This window comes from Centruroides sculpturatus, unplaced genomic scaffold, assembly GCF_000671375.1.
Source record: "Centruroides sculpturatus isolate CEXI.00-Female unplaced genomic scaffold, Cexi_2.0 scaffold515, whole genome shotgun sequence".
Lineage (NCBI taxonomy): Eukaryota > Metazoa > Arthropoda > Arachnida > Scorpiones > Buthidae > Centruroides > Centruroides sculpturatus.
This window is the reverse complement of record NW_019384913.1, coordinates 448,558-466,769: the sequence shown is the minus strand read 5'-3', so window position 1 is coordinate 466,769 and position 18,212 is coordinate 448,558. Positions and strand designations below refer to the sequence as shown.

The following is an 18,212-nucleotide window of genomic DNA, read 5'->3' as shown; positions in this document are numbered from 1 at the left end:
CATGTATTTTTAAATTATAGCTAAGAGAAATTTGAAATATCTCTCATTTTTGAAAAAAATTCATAGATTTTTAGCTATTTCAAATATCCCGCTATTTGACACTCGAGGTTACTTAGTTTTTTGTCCTACGCTAGGTGTTGATAAAATTTAATATGAGACTTCAACTTCAGCTATATATGTTCTGTGGTCTTCGGCGTTTTCGGGAAGCTCGCAATGCTATCGGGCTCATACTCATAACTACTTTCAGTGCAGCTTGACAAAGTTCCGTGTTATTCTGTAGTTTCGTTTTATTATCGCCAATGCATCTGGAGAGATTTTGCAATCGACGTTACAATACATATTTAACATATTTATAATTACAGTTCAAACTACTTTAACCAAGTAGCCTGTCTACCAAATCGATTCTATAAGTAAGTAAACCCTAAAACGTTGGAGAAATTCCATCAAGTTGATTTGGAAGAGTTCTATGAAACGTATTTGGACAAGGATAAATATCCTGCATTTTACAAATATGTTCTGTCGATGGTTTCGCTATGTGGAAACACTTATGCGTGTGAACAGCTTTTTAGTCGCATGAAGTACATCAAATCACAAGTGAGATCGAATTACTGATGTTCATTTGGAAAACTGTTTGCGTGTAGCAACAACATCAGTGGAGATCAATTTTGATGCACTTAGTTCTGTAAAACAAAGTCAGATGTCTCACTTTTAAATATTTTTAAATTGTCTAATAAATATGTTTGATTCTCGGTTATATTTTATTTTCTTCAAAAAATAAATATACCTATTTTTTGTGTTTTTTTACATTAAACCAGGCAAGTGTTTGACCACGATATCACCTACTGGGAAGCGACGATGTGGTTGAAGCTGTAGCACGCTTGCTTGTTTACTTTAATTAAAAAATAAATAAAAAATTAGTTGCGTGGCCCGGCAGAAAATATTATTTCTGAAATTTGGCCCGCCTTCTGAAAAGGTTGGCCACTCCTGATGTAGACAATCCACCCCACTTGGAAGTCCTTATATGAAGTATCTTGAGATTTCATCATCTCTTGCAGCATATGTATTGGTTCAAAAAATATTATTTATGTCATTGATTTTCCTATGCTTTTTCAATTTTTATCATGCATAATGTTGCAGCCAATCATATCAATGTTCTTGTTTGTTTTTAAAAAAATATGTACAAGTTATAATCACTGTTTGAATTTAAATTAAATCTGTTAACTGTTTAGGATAGTTAGATAAACTAATGTTTTTATGAACATGCTGGATTGTTTTTTAATGTTTGTGTCAATTTGAATTTTATCTAATTTTATGAGGTGTTTATTTATCATTAATTAATGAAGGATCCAATACACTTTTTAACAGTGTGAAGGTTAGAAATGCTATCTTCAGGTATGAATACACGTGAGATGAATCAGCTCAAAATTTATAACATTTACCTTCTTCAGGATCATAATAATCAAAATTCATAATCTTCCAATGATAACTTTAATCCATGTAATATTTTCCTGATTTAATTAAACTTCTGTTTTGTATTAATTATCATTAAGTTATGAATTTCAACTATACTAGTAATATATTTTTAATGATTTTTGTTTATAGTTGAATTATACAAACAAATAACCTATAGTATCTTTGATAATAGATGATTCTATAGATTGTATGTTTGTAATTATTAATTTTACCTTCTTAATTTTTAAAATCATTCTTTATATTAAATATATATAGTAATTAGTCCAAAATAATTGTAAAAGTCGATGGAGTCAGACTTTTTTCCTATTCTTCTTACATTTATGTAAGAAGAATAGGGATAGTAATTAGTGTTACAAAATAAATTAGTAATTGTTGCTGATATATAATGACATAATTAAATACAAGTTAAGATGTATAAGTTTGTTTTGCTGTCAGAGAAAGTCCTAAACTATTTAGTTTATTGTTAAATGTTAAGTTTTTAAACCTTTTTTAATAATTCAAAATTTAATAATTGAGTTTTTAATTTAATTTTTATTTTACAAAGTAGTATTAAATAAAATTTTTTTATTTCATTTAAGACTTTTTTTGTTATAAGTATCAATGGTTGATATATTAATTTTCCAAGTAATTTGTTAACTTTTAAAGTATTAAAAATTAAGCTAAAACATTGTTGTAATGTATTCTATCTTATAAAGAAAAGAATATTTAATTTTTATCTATTTATTTATTTTAAGATTAGAAGTTCTATACCTGGGAGGAAATCAGTTAACAGAAATTCCAGCAGATGTAGGCCAATTACAATATTTACAAGCTTTAGTATTATGTGAAAATAAATTAAGAAGTTTACCCTCAACCATATCATGTTTAAGACGTCTTCGTTCGTTAGCTCTTCATAAAAACTTTTTAACTACTCTTCCACCTGAAATAGTAACATTACGAGGATTAATTGAGGTATGTTTATTTAAATGTAAATACACATACATACATACATACATACACATATTTATTCTAAATTGATATGTTTTATTTTATTGCAAAATATTTATTAATGAAGTTTTATAAATTATTTCATATAGTTATACTTCCAACCATTGAACATACATACAAATATTATAAATAAATAATTCAAATATTGTTAGTTCAACAATAAACTACATGCAATAAAACTAGAGTTAATAAAATGAATAACCAGCCAATAGAAAAATTGGAAAGTAGTAGTATTGGTGCTCAGTGTTGTGGAGTTGGAGTCACTGAAATTGGATGTTTTTGGTCAGAGTCAGTAAAATTCTTTTGAATCCAGTGACCCTGACCTTGAAATTTACTATTGGTAAAATGTGAAGTAAGAAAAATACTTTTTAATTAATTAGTATCTAAAGGAAATTTCTTAGAAAACAGACATTTCGATAAATTTAGATATCAAAACAATATTAATCCATAAAGGCCATTTCATAGCAAAATGTTATGCATATCTCATGTGACATGCTCTATACTTTCAGAAAATACCTTTTATTAATTAAGGTCCACCAGTGACTTAGTAGATAAAAATCACTGAACACGAGTCATTTGATTGTGCCTAGAAAGTAAACACTTATATATTCCTTTGGGAGCTCCCAAGAAAAAATTTGACTCTCATTTTGGGTGCCATAATTTTTATTTAGTGCAATATATTTTTACATCTCGGATGTTTTCCTTTGGATATCAATTTGACTAATTAATTTTTTCACTGCCCTTCTATTGGTTTCAAGTAATTCTGTATTTTCCTGAAAATAAGATCTAATTGAAAAATAAGCCCTAGCATGATTTTTCAGGATGTTATATAAGCCTTATTCCTAATATAAACCTTACTCCTAAAATAAACCCCAGTTAAGATTGTCAGCCAGACAGTCGTATTTAATATGTCCATTGCAACCCATGATTATAAAATAATATTAATGTGTAATTAAATATAAATAAATATTATTATCAACGTTATCATTTAAAATAAATGATAATATAAATTATAATTAAGTATTTGTAAATACCCAAGCGAGTGTCTTTGGATGAGACACCCCTTGAAAATAAGAGCTAAAGTGTCTTTTGGAGCAAAAATTAATATAAGATCCAGTCTTATTTTTGGGGAAACACAATAGACTTAAAAAGAGGTAGACAGCTGATTTAAAAGTTTTCTCAAGTATATCTAAAAGGCTGAAAGGCTCACTGTTGAAAATGGGCAGAGTGATAAACAAGACAAATACTCAATATGTAAAAATAAAACTTGTTAAAATCATCTCTCTGGCAATTCAAAATGTAAAAATATATCATTAATAAAATATTTAGGATGAATATACAATTACAAATTCCATAGAGTTCCCAAGGTGTGTGAAAAAGAAATTATAAACTCATTCTTTTAATTTTTTTTTGGTGTTTCTTCTAACTTGCAAAATTTTTAATTGTATATAAGAAAATTTTACAGATCAAAGAACAAATCTGTCATAAATTTGGAGAATAAAAAGTAATAAAATAATTACAATAAATTTATTAAATACTAAATTATGGAATGCAATANTTTACAGACCAATTTATCATGTCATTCATTAACTTATTTTTTCGTTTATTATAATTAATTTTTTATATTGAAAATAATTAAATTTAAATCAACTTTTCATGATTAACTAATAAAAGTGGGATTCTTTTGACTATTAAGATAGTGTGTTTCTTTATGTACTTGAACATTTTTCCAAATTAAATTTGTTATATCCATTTTTTGATTCTCATCATCAATTTTAGTACAACTTTTTGTAGAGAAATTTTAGATAAAAATATTTGGGTACCCAATGCTGTCTTTCTTATAAAAGGAATCATAGTATGATTATTTAAAAGAAAATTAAGGTTGAAGTCATACGTTGCAAATTTTCTGGAGTCAGAGTTGGACTATTTGTTTACCAACTCCACCAAACTGGTAATAATACTTGCCTGACTGAGAACTTGACACATAAGACTAACACATAACTATCTAATGACAAGGGATACTTAAGCAAAATGCTCAACTTGCCATATCCTACTTACAATCCAACAAATATTACTAACATGCCCTCAATACAAAACAGTCAGAGAACTGGCTGTTTTCTACTGAGGATACTATCTTTAACAACAGATATTTTCTGACAACTAAACTGTATGGAATATACTAAATGATAATGAATAAGTTCAACTTATAATGGCATTTGGAAAACAATAAACTTATATACAGAACTCTAGTATATACAACAGAATGATTATGGCATGTTAAAAGACCCAAAAGGGCATACAGAGACATAACTGGCCAGACCTGTCACTTTTTGGCCTATCTAAAACCTAGTGCTAAAACCCACAAATCTAACTAATCATCAAATATTGTTAAAGTATCTAATTTTCCTCCCATGGCTTTAAAGATAATTATTTATTATAAGCATATTGGTAAATAAAATGTTTGTGGTTGTATTAGATGACTAAACTAAAATAAAACTCAACAAATAGCTTGAGGACTTTGTTATTCTATGAATTGGCCCCATGCTTATATTAAGCTCATGTTGCTAAGTCTAACATACATCATTGAATCTTCATATTACTACATGCTACTGCTTGCTCTTGCAAACTCTTTGTATTGCTACTAGCAAGTTCTATTTTCATTTATTCACTCAGTATATTTTAACAATGAAAAATTCAGACTTCATTCTATTTCAATAATTGTTATCTATTCAGCCTATTTCATTATTATTTTTCAGTTTATTATTTAAATGATATTTTAACTTCTAATTTTGAAACATTTTGATGGAATATATATGTAGAAATACCACCAAAGAATGTTTCTTTTGACAAATTGACATTATTCTTTAAAAAGTCTGTTAACATTTTAAAAAAAATTTGAGAATGATTGTAGATGAGCATGAATACACAAATTTACATTATGAGCAGCAGATTTTCTAAAAATCTGCTCATAAACTAAATTTGTGTATTTACAAACACCATTGTTAGCGTAATTGATTATTGTATGCACTCTATAACTTGTTATAGATGTGTCATTAACAAAAAAATATAAAACTTTTAATTAAAACATATTCAGTTATAATTCTCACACAAAAAATTAAATTGAAGGAAGGTGGAAGATATTGATTTGGACTGAATTAGTTATAATTGATGAAGCACAGTCAAAGGAAAATAATGCTGAACAAAATAAAATTTCATTAGAAAAAATCTGATTTTCTTCACATCAATTAATATGTAATGTTTTGATGCCTGAGATTGAAAATAAACATTTTCAAAGTAGTAGGTGGATGAAAAGCAATGAATATTACATAATGTAGTACATTAAACTAGGCCTACAGTTCAGTTTGGCAGGGAGGGAAGATTGCTGCAATGCCACATCTCTAGCGGAAATTTGAATTTGCCGGCTGGAATGCTTTCGGTTAACCAATGTTTCAGTTGATCAATATTTGGATAATCGATCTCTACTGTATATTTAAATAAATAGTATAAAGTATTTTTTCAGAAATATAATAAACATTTATTTGTACTAGCCAAAAGCTTTAGGAAGAATAAATAATAAAAAATTTAGTTCAAACTGCTGCTAGAATAAAATTTTTAAACTAAAGTGCTTTCAGGCTGTGTATTATCAGGAGTCAACTAGAGAAATAACTTCTGATGATGGGTATAAAGGCTGTAAGATAATGACATTTTTTTTAAAAAAGAAGTTTTGCTTTAAGTGAAGTAATTTGTATTGGATGAATTGAGAAATGATTTTGTGAATTGTATAGTATGTCTGATTAGCATAACAAAAAGGTTTGTGTTTTTTAAACATTAAATATTTTAAACTGTTTTCTCAACAATTTGTTAATTATTCCTATGATTATTCATATAATGATATTGCCAAAAGAATATTTTACCTTGTTTTTTTAATGATCCAGTCCTTGTTGCTGCTGTTAGTCAGTTAATTGATAAAAAATTGACTTTTTGTATACCAAGTCACAAAAATATTTTTTGATCATTCTATCATAAAAAAAAGTACAAAATATTTAAAAATACTATATACTAAAACCAATTAAAAAATCTACATTTTCAGTTAGAAGAAAAATTAGTTTTTTAATTTTAAAATAAAATTAGAAAATAAAAAACAACAATTCTCTCTAAATTCTGCAATAATTGGTAATACAGGTAACCCCCATATAACACGGCACTTCTATAGCATGGATTCACTCTAACACAGTTCAAGAATTGGTACCATCCCCCGTATAACACGGTACTTTTATAACACGGAACCACTCTGACACGGTTTGAGAAATGGGTAAAACCTTCGTACAACATGAAATGTAATAAATTTTTACATACTTAAGTACTAATAGTTCACGAAAATTATTATTTTCGTGAACTATTAGTACTTCAGTGTGTAAATTTTCTTTTCTCTTCTCCATACACATGGTCCTTCGCGAAAATTGTTTCAATTTTGCCATATCTTGACGCTTCTGCTTTTGGTGTTGCCAGATGTTTTTTCCTTATTCCATAAGTGCTTAGCACCATATAAGGAAATTTATAAAGATCTTTTAACTAGAAGCAAGCAATCTAAAATTACATACACTTTTTGCAAAAGGTAAAGCATGAATCTGAAAATAATGCAGAAAAATATTCAGAGGATAACGATAGCTTGCCAAAAATAAAACGCTCTCGGTTAATAGTGCTTTTAGTGATGACAAAGAAAACATTGTTTAATTTATATTAGTATGTATCACTTAAGAAAATTTTAATAAAGATATTTAACTTAATTATGAAAATATAGTAACATGTTTTTTAATTTTTGGAACCTAACCCTCCTTTTCGTAATAGTTCTTTGATTTGCATAACATGGATTCGCATAACATGGCAATTTTTTGGAACGTAACTACCATGTTATACGGGGGTTACCTGTATTTTAAAATATTTTGTTCGTACCATTATAAGTAAGAAATTAATGATGATTTATCTTAAAATTATTGAATATAATTTATTTTGCTTTATGGTGAGGATTATAAAATTGAAGTGAAAGAAAACTTATGAATAATAGCATTTATTTATTATATACACATATCTTTGTGTGTCAGTCAGTAGTAAATAAATATATATAACACCAATTTAGATCCTGGTTTACATTCATATTTTAAATATTTTAAAGATCCATTTGTATCTTCAAAGTGAGATGGTAAGTGGATGCAATTGTATTGTTTGCAAAGTATGAGAGATTTGGACACTTTTTTTATTTAAAGAATTCATGTAAAAATTTATTTTAATAATAATTTTTTTAAATTTCATTTTAATCTATAAATTTTTAAAATAAATTTTAGGTTCTTTTATTCTTTAATTTTGCATCTGGTGATGTTTTAATGAACATGAAATTACCATCTCCAAATAATTCACCTGATTAAAAATAAACAATAAGCCAATAAAGTAAAAAAGAAAAATATTTTAACTTATTGTACATACATAACTTTACACTAATATTTTTTTTATTTTTACATTTTTTAAGCTTTGGAAAGGTGCTTAAAAGTTGTAAAATTTAGGTAGAGTGCATCTTCACTCATTCCTTGAGTGAGTAGTGTGAATAAAACAATGTTGTGTAATGCCTTTTGAATGTTTTAATACCAATATGATGTAGAGAAAGAATAAGAAGACCCACTGCATCTGGTGGTACAATATCTTTTAAAATATTTATGAAAGGGAAAAAATATTTTATACAGCCAAAGAAATTGGGATTTCCCAATCTATACCCAGTTATCTCAACAGAATCAGTGTGGAAAATTAACCAGTTTATTGAATGGTAAATATACTTTTTGCAGTCAATAATGAGTTTAATTGCATTGGAGTGGCAGGTAAGCAATATCTTCTAGAGATTGGAAATTAGTGAAGAAAAACTCTTTTCTGGTAAGTATCTGCCAGATTTTTAGGCTATAGTTAATCTAATGATACTACATAATTTGGCCTGCAAGTTGCGTCAAACGATGATCTGACTGTTCATCTACAAATATGGCAATTGAAATATTGTATGAATTACTTTTTACAAATAACAAACCTTAAAAATCCAGAAATAAAACTTTAATGATTTTGGTCGTCAATTGCTGGAATTTTTAAGGCTTTGATATTTGTTATGGCAGCTAATATATACCTAATTAATAAATCAGTAATAGCTAATATTAGAGATTATATTTAAATAAATAGTATAAAGTATTTTTTCAGAAATATAATAAACATTTATTTGTACTAGCCAAAAGCTTTAGGAAGAATAAATAATAAAAAATTTAGTTCAAACTGCTGCTAGAATAAAATTTTTAAACTAAAGTGCTTTCAGGCTGTGTATTATCAGGAGTCAACTAGAGAAATAACTTCTGATGATGGGTATAAAGGCTGTAAGATAATGACATTTTTTTTAAAAAAGAAGTTTTGCTTTAAGTGAAGTAATTTGTATTGGATGAATTGAGAAATGATTTTGTGAATTGTATAGTATGTCTGATTAGCATAACAAAAAGGTTTGTGTTTTTTAAACATTAAATATTTTAAACTGTTTTCTCAACAATTTGTTAATTATTCCTATGATTATTCATATAATGATATTGCCAAAAGAATATTTTACCTTGTTNATATATAATCATTCTAATCCATTATATTGCCAGTTTAATTTTGTTAATTATAATGTATGATGACAAAATATAAAATTGATATATTTAAATTTTCATTTTAAAAAATATTTCATAAACTTTTTGAAAATTACTAGAAGTTTTAATAAAAAATTTTTCTGTTTCTAGTTAAGTTTGCGTGATAACCCCTTAGTTGTGAGATTTGTGAAAGACATGACCTATACTCCACCATCTCTGAGAGAATTAGCAGCAAGATGCATCAAAATTTCCAAAATTCCTTATGGTCAACATGATTTACCAGCTAATCTGAGAACATTTTTAAATAGTGCACAACGATGTGTTAATCCTAGATGTAAAGGTAAGCAAATCTACTTTATTTACATGTCTAGTGAGGTAATTTTGAAAAATTGAAAACACTAATTTCTTAATCCACACATACTCTCTGTTACAAATTTGACTAAGATTTTCAGTAAGCAGCAACTTTATTATTTTAACAAACAAACAACAAAAACCCTTTAAGGTGCAGTCTTTTTATTTAAACTTCTAATGTTTTCAATCAGTTGATTGACCACCTTCAGGAAAAATTGAATAATTTCAATTTATAATGAACAAAATGTATTTTATGGATTATTTGGAATATGTCATTATAAATTGGAATTATTCAGTTTTTTCTGAAGTCAATCAACTGACTGAAACATTAGAAGTTTAAATATAAATACTGCATCTGAAAGGGTTTTTGTTTGTTGATTTTAAGTGCAGGTAGAGAAGTTTATTATTCTAGTATTCAATTTCTTGAAATTATTCACTTATTTTCCTTCTGAAAATTATTTCTAAACTTTTTATAGAATTAATAAGTTATTGTAATACACTATACAAAATAACTCATTACTTTATTACGCGTATCAAGAACTGTTCATATAATAAATTGAAATCCATATGATTTATACTTAGTTATTTTAAATACTCATAAACACAACAATGAAATGTATCAATATAAAATTTCATAAATATTTTGTTATGATTTATAACACTAATGAAATTACATTATGGCAATAATCATAATACTTGCAATGTAATATTTTTGATGCTATTATTATGTTAAATATTTGTTACCAATTCTCAGTTTGATTTTGAATATTGACTATGATTAATCTTTATCATGGTATTTACAGTAAAGAAAATTACAACATAGGTTTGCATAAGTATAATACTTAAATTTTTACAATATATAAAACTCAGTTATAAAAAGAAAAAAGTTGTATGATAGAGATTTTCCTTTTAGTTTAAATTTTATTGTTTTCAACTATGCTATATTTTTTTTTACTTGATTCAGTTTTGACAGAATAGAGATCATTATTGATGTGTAGAATTGAAAACTTTTTTATTTGCTTCAAATTAATAAGTTATGAACTTTTTAGGATTTTACTGTTATATTAAAATCATATGTTTATTTCATAGATGGAAAATAATTGATTCTACTTACAATTGAAATGAAGATGATAAAATTTATCTCATTTAAAATGAACATAATTTTATATATAATTGTAATGTGAACCAATTTTTTTTAAATTTAACTACTCAAGTTTTTATTTGCAAATTTTTTTTTAAATGTTAGTAAACATTTAATAATTGTATGAAATTCCATAAATTATAATTTGTTATTTTGTCAGATAACCTGAGCTGTATATAATTCCCACTGGCATATATTTTGTAGAAAATTTGCTAGAACAAAATTAAAACATTTGCATAACCTGCTCCATTATAAACCTTGAAAATAATAAAAAAAGATATTAAATGTTGTTCAATTATTTCTGGTTATTTTTAAACTTTATAATAAAACTTTAAATTATAGTTGAATTTGATAAGTAATATCCAATGATAAATTTTTGTATTTTTATATTTTTGAGGTGTATTTAATCTGCTTCTGTTTGTGATGAGTCTAAATGTGTAAACTTTTATTAAATAATAACTTTAGGATTACATGCTTTTTACTAATTTTATGCTAACTATAATTCATAGGAGTAATTTTACAAATTATAATATAACTTTGACTTGGTTTATAAAGTACCTGTCGCAGTAACTGTTGCACTCAGTGTTATTAATTGTAAATTTCAAAAATGTATCTGGTTTTACCCATTTTAAGAACATTATCAGAATGCCTATAAACTACATGAGAAGTATATCATTATAAATAGTGAGTTTATAGAAAATTTTTAGAATTAGTTTGGTTTATATGGTTATGGCAAGGTGATACATGGTTGATCTACTGAGGGAATGCCTCCCAGGAGTATTTTTTTCATATATTTTGAAACTGGCCTCTATTTGGGTGTTACTAACATGAATCAAACACTGAAAACTCCAAATGGCCAGCCTATTGGCAATACCTGAACACCCATTCAACTACCAATGTTCAGTGGTTTTAACCACTTGGCCACTGGTGGACACTATTAGAATTAAGAAAGTACATTCAGAAATGAAAAAACCTGAGTTGTTAGATGTGCAAAATTAAATACTTATAAAGTTTTCACAGTTGCCACTTTTGACTCCATTCAGGTTAGTGCTATTTGCTACCAGTTGTTATGATACAGCAAGTCTGATGCTATATCATTTTCTCAGTAATTAAATGAATATATTTGTTTTTTAAAATTATCTCTTTTATACAAAGAAAGAGATAATTAAAAAAACGAATATATTTTATATTTAGTTTATTTTAAAAAAATGTTTTGCCAACAGATGGCACCACATGTAAAGCCAGCAAATCTAATGTAGACAGAAATTAATTGATATATAGAATTCCAATCAATATTTTGGAATAGAATATATGACATTACCTAAGATAGAAGTATTTTAATGTAACTGTCGAGTTTCATAGCAATTGGTGAAATGGACTAGAAGTGCATAGCAAGCAAGCAAACATTTTCATATATATATATATATATATAGATTATTTACAGGAGTATTTGTTAGGTTTATGAAGGGCTGTCAAAAGGGGAGCTGGGAATTTTTCCCTGGGCCCATAGGAAACTTGGACTTGTGACTGCATTTTGTTTAGTAAATTGAAAAAACAAAAAAAAAATTGTAAAAGGGGTGGAAAGGGTTTACTGTAATTTCATAAAAGCTCTCAACAGCTTTGGATATATCTCTATTAATATTTAAATATTATATTTAAAATTTCATGAATTAAGATATATATATAATAGAAATATATGTAAATGACCAGATATAGATATGCTAATCTCAATTCTTTTTATGTTTATAAAAGACTGAACTAAAATACAGTGGCATGCTGTCATTGGAAGTGGATGCACTACTTCCCTTGTATTTTCTAAAAAATAAATACATATTAATTTTAATTATATGAAAATAATCGCACAATATTTTATTATAGCCGCATTATGTATTTTATTACAAATTTCTATACTATACATGAAAAAAAGATAAGATCGCTATTATATTAATATATTCGAATATTAGTGGTGGCGTGGAAGCACTGTATTGTCAGCATCCAAAAAGCCAGATTCGTGCATGCGCTTTAAAGAGCACCAACCTCACCCTGTTTAGCTGGTGGAAGCCTAGGACCTTGGATGGATGCTACATGTATAACGCATCCAGTTCTATCCAGGACCAGTTCTGGGCTGTTAGCCACCTGCCCGCTAGATATTTGGTCGCCCTCGCCCAATTACGTGAATTGCAAGTACATTTATAACTTAACCCAACTGATAAGAAATTACTGATATGTTTTTATGATAGTTCTGTATAGTTGACAGGAGTTTAAAAAAATCCATTAAAATATTTGATATTTTTATTCCGCTCTCTGATTTTATATTACTCACGGATTTCAATGTTAAACCAGCGATATTACGATTTCATATATCCCATCTTTAAGGGGATGTAGAAAAAAACGTGTACCATTCTTGTATAATGTTAAAAAATTAACCGTTACTTCGACAGCGTCATTTACAACTAAATTTAATAATGAGAGAGATGCACCAGGTACAGAAAAAGCTCTAGAATTTAATTTCCTTAAATTTACGATTTATGTATCCGTTTGTCATAAAAATTTGTCTTTCCACTTCTTTCCCAAGACTACAAATATTCGAGTACAAAGTAACCAGTTTCAACTTATTTATACTTAAGAAGTAGTTAAATAATTAAGAGATTATGGAATTAGGGACATAAATAAAACCTGCCGAAAGAGCTGGAATTTTACTTGAAAGCTTAACTGAACCAATCCTTAGCCAAGTACAGTGGGGACTGATTTCTTCGTAATATTGGATGTAATAAAGACAGAAATTTTTCAGTTCAACAAGAGTGACCGAAAAGTTGTAAATTTTGGAAATTTCCATGGACACCTGGTCCTAAAACCTAGTTAGAAAACAAATGACTATTAAGTTTAACATATTTAGATTTTTACAGTTATGGTGAGAAACGTTTAAAATTTACAACAACCCTGTCGTGTCCTTTGAGATATACTGGTGATGCGACAAAAGAGGCATTTGACATTGACCCTGGGGGTTTGGCAGCCCGCGTGCATGCAGCACTGCACTACTGCACTCCTACCAGGACCATCTCTGATTCCATCCATTAGCCACTTATAGGGAGCTATTTGACTAACTTGTAAGTAGATTGTTTTAAGATTTAAAAAGTAAAGAATATTTTGTTATTTTTATGCACGTTTTTTCACAAAACTATATTTAATTATAATTTTCTTTTAAAATATATTCATACAATTGAAGAATATTTTGTACCAGGTACCAGGTATCCACCACACATTTTATTTCACCAAGGAAGTTTTTATAATTTTATTTTTAATTTTAGCCCTTATATCATGGCTAGCGAATCAGAATGTAAATGTGATATTAAAAATACATTTAGAGAAGTCTACGGTTTTTACTGGCTTATCGAATAAACGATACGAATGGACCTTAGACCATCACTGATGTACAAGTGACTGATTGCCCTTGACTTCTTACAGAAACACAGCTTCCCTATCATCAAATGTCACGGCATGCCACTGCTAAAATATAAATATATGTGACTATAGATATATAATTGTTCAGGTATCCAAAAATAAGTTGTTACCTTAAAAATTCAGTTTCAATATTTTAGGTCATTTATCTATATATGTTTAGATATATTTAGGCACATTAGAATTATTTCTAATGTGCCATAATGTTATAAATGTCAAAAAACAAACTTTTCAGGAGAGATAAAAAAGTTTTTCTAGTGAATGAATTTATTCATCTTAAGGAATTTCATTTGAAATGTACAATAAAATGGTAAAAAAAATTCACTAGGTTACAAATTCCCTGGAAGGACAATGATTGTAAACATAAGCTGTAATGTTTTAAGCACCAAAAGTCATGACTTGTACTTTGGTGCTTAAAATGTTATGGCTTGCACATAAATTAAACTTCAAAATACAGCCACTTACGGAGCCACTATCTCCACAATATTTTTTTGCATCGGAAAACATTGCATTTAAAATTAGAATTCATTTGTTCAATAAAATGTATTTTGAGAAAAATGGTATTTACAACATTATTGCATTGCATGCTTCATATATAATTGTTAAGATGCTAACCTTTCTTACTTCGAAATTGAAATTTTCAAATATCCATCTTTTAGGCCATATGTTCCAAAATTTAAAAAAATTAATAATTAAACTTATCAACATATGGCAATGTATAAATTAATTTTTTTTTTTTAACTTAGTAAACTCAGTTAATAAGCAATTAATATAATTTACAAATAGTGATTTAATTTTTCAATTTTATAAGTATCTATTTGTCATTAATATATAAAATTTATCTACAAAACAAAGACAGAATGTAGTTATATTCCTCAAAATCACATCAATTCATCTTTTAATTAAAAAATGTCTGTTGAAACAGTCACTTTTTTATTCACTTGCATGTTCCAGTAATGGACACTTTGAAAGTGAAAAATAACTCAATGTGTCAGAGTTTGATAATAAAAATAAAAATTTAATAATCACTCCATTTTGTAAATGAACAAATCAGACTTTTACTGCTTTCCAGGAGTCTCCTAATTACATACAAATTTCTACCTAAATACTTTTGGGCTGACAAACCCACATTCACAGGCTCCAAAATCATTTCACAAAATTTAGAACATATGTAATTTTGGTAGTTTTAGAACTGAATATTCAAAATTATCAAATGAAATACAAAATTCAAATTTAAAAAGCAACAATTTAAAATTCTAAGTTTGTTTTAGTTAAATGTAAACTATTGTCTAATTATTCCTAATAATCAGTTCTTTTTGCTTTTATATGCCCAAAAATTGCATAATTCATAATATTTTATTCAATAAAAATTATATTTTGTTAAAAATGTCAATATAGGTATTGACAATGGAGCATTTCTCACTTTTAGAAAAACTGAATCTTACAAATATTGTGTGAACTTATGAATATGCATATGATTAGAATGATTTTAGGAAAGTATTAGACATTTAGTAATGGTGACTGAATGATTGAATTAAATTATCAAAAAAGCCAAATAAACAGTATAGCAGTAAAATTAAGTATTTAAACATTCATTAGCTACTCTTAAATAAAAGCTAAATTAGCATCAAAAAATTTTTCTTAGATATTACTTCAATATGTGATACATCTAAATATATTTGTTTAAGTCTCTAAGAATGATAAACGACTTCCAACCACTTAACACTGCGTTGAATAATAACAATCCACGAAAAACCTTTTTTTACGAGTGTTATGTCACTATTAAATTCCACAAGTACTTTCTACTTCCCCGGGGTTTTGTTTCGGTTGTTGCCTTTCCCCCCTTGAGGCGGCCTTGGTTGGGGTCGAAAGTACTTGTGGAATTTAATAGTGACATAACACTCGTAAAAAAAGGTTTTTCGTGGATTGTCTCTAAGAATGTTTTTTTGCTTTACAACTGTAAAGATTACTGATGAAAAAGTTGCACTTTTTCTTTCAAGTTTATTGGACACACTATTGGTTTACATTTTGTTTATGAAAGTTGCTTTATGGCAATTCTGTAAATTACACATATGAGAACTAGACTGTTGGCAGATTTTGACAACTGGCAAACAAAGCTATGTCAAAATTCTTTTGATGTAGCTTTTGCCATAAAACCTGTACTGTGAAAATGAGGTCAAAAAAGTAATTCTTTTGTGACTTTTTAAGAAAGCTGTAACAGTGAGTTTAGCAAGGGAAATTGGTTATCATGAATACATTAAAAATTTTTTGAAAAATATTCATAAAGTAAAAAAAAATTAGAAATTTAAAATTATTTTATACATATATATAATAAATTTATTCTATAAACTTTTACCCTCTCCTTTTAGAATCATAAATTTATTTAAATTTCATAAAGTTACAAAGGCAGGTGATATAACTGATTTAAAAAAATAATAATAATTAAGCCAATAAAGTTCAGAAGATAACTGTTAAAAATGACAATGAACATTAACTAATAGTTTTAAAGATAATCTGATTACATTCAAATTTTCATTTATTTATTTTCTTGATGATGCCTTCTATTTCTTCAGATATTTCATATTAAAATTGCAAAAGTATGTCTGTCTTACAGAAAAATTCAGAAATTTTATTATACCAGATAGTGTTTTTTTGTATTACTTTAATAAATAATGGTTAAAATCTATGAAATTTTAACCATTTGAAGTAATATCTAAGAAAAATTCAATGCAAATATTTTTAAATATTTTAATCCTATTGTTATTTTATTGCTTTTTTTGTATTATTATATATTATATTTTATGTATCTGGGTCATACTATTAATTGGGGAGGGTGGAAATCTTTTGTCATATACATGAAATTTCCATTTGAAAATAAAATAAAATAAATAACTTTTAACATAACATAAAATTTTTTAGACATAATATTAAAAATTCTCCGAAACTAGAAATTTGAAATATTGATTGGATTTTTCTGATTTTAAGACAGTGTAATTTTACTTTAGTTTCCAAAACAATGGGTTTTCTTTCTTGATAATGTTTAAGCAATCCTTTTAGAAAGTCTTTTCTTAGACAATATATGAATTTCAAGAATAATTTTATTTAAAACTTTTCTTTCAAATTTAAAATACTCATTTTGATATCCTTGTTTTGATTGTTGAAACAAATTATTTTACAAAATCTTTCATCTGCTTACACAGTTTCATATTTTAGTGTTTTCGAAAGTTTGTCTTGCAAGATCATAAAATGCAATAGCTAAAACAGTAATAATTAAACTGTAAAATTCTGAAGAGAAACTGTTGATCTTTTAAAAACTTTAATTAGATTTAGTTTTTCTGAATTTCAATTTAGAATCTGTAATTGCTAGTACAATTTTATAAAATTGTAGGTGTAATTTAAAAATTGAAGAAATTTTTGTGAACAAAGTAACAGTTAATTGAAAACAACTGAATTTTAATTGTTTATTTCCAAGATTTGTTTATCAAATTATTATTAATTTATATTTCCTTTTTACACAAATATCATTATTTTAACTTTCTTAAAATCTAAATATCTGCTTTTGTAAGTAATATTTAAGATAATTATATTACCTAAATAAATAGCATTAAAGGCTGTTGCAAATAATTAACTGTTTAAAAAAATGATATTACATACCAGAGAAAAATAATATTTTTTATTTAATTTTAAGTTATACTCTTAATTAATATATCATTTTATAGGGTAACCTAGAAGCATAGGATTTTTAGCCTTTTGGCTGATTTAGATTAGAAAATTCTAGGTAAATTAATAGCAGCTGTTCCATATATAATTGACTCCCACAAGAATTTCAGATTTGTTAACTTAACTTCTACAGAGTTGCACAATGGATTCTTTACTAGACCAATTATACCCAATAAAATTTTTGCTGAAATTTTGACAGCATTTGATAGCAACAAAAGCCTCATTCAGGAGAATAATACCAATTTCAGTTCAAAAAGTAAAAATGTCAGTTATTGAGAGGGGAATGAATATTATGGAATTTCTGTAGTGCCACTTACAACTTAAAAAATTGAATTAACAACTAAATACAGTATAACTTATCTAACTCAAACATCTGTAACTCGAATATTTCTTTAACTATAAAAAAAAACAAAGTACTTTGTAGATCTCAATGG

At 26.8% G+C, this 18,212-nt stretch overlaps 1 protein-coding gene across 2 annotated transcripts in view; it reads left to right on the top strand.

Moving 5' to 3' along the window:
• Positions 1-18,212, top strand: part of LOC111631694 (leucine-rich repeat-containing protein 58-like) — a 35,353-nt gene that overhangs the window by 15,146 nt on the left and 1,995 nt on the right. For both annotated transcript variants that reach the window (XM_023375999.1, XM_023375998.1), the window contains exons 3-4: positions 2,208-2,424; positions 9,258-9,447. In XM_023375999.1, the coding sequence (XP_023231767.1) occupies positions 2,208-2,424; positions 9,258-9,447 (407 nt within the window). The remainder of the gene's footprint in view (positions 1-2,207; positions 2,425-9,257; positions 9,448-18,212) is intronic.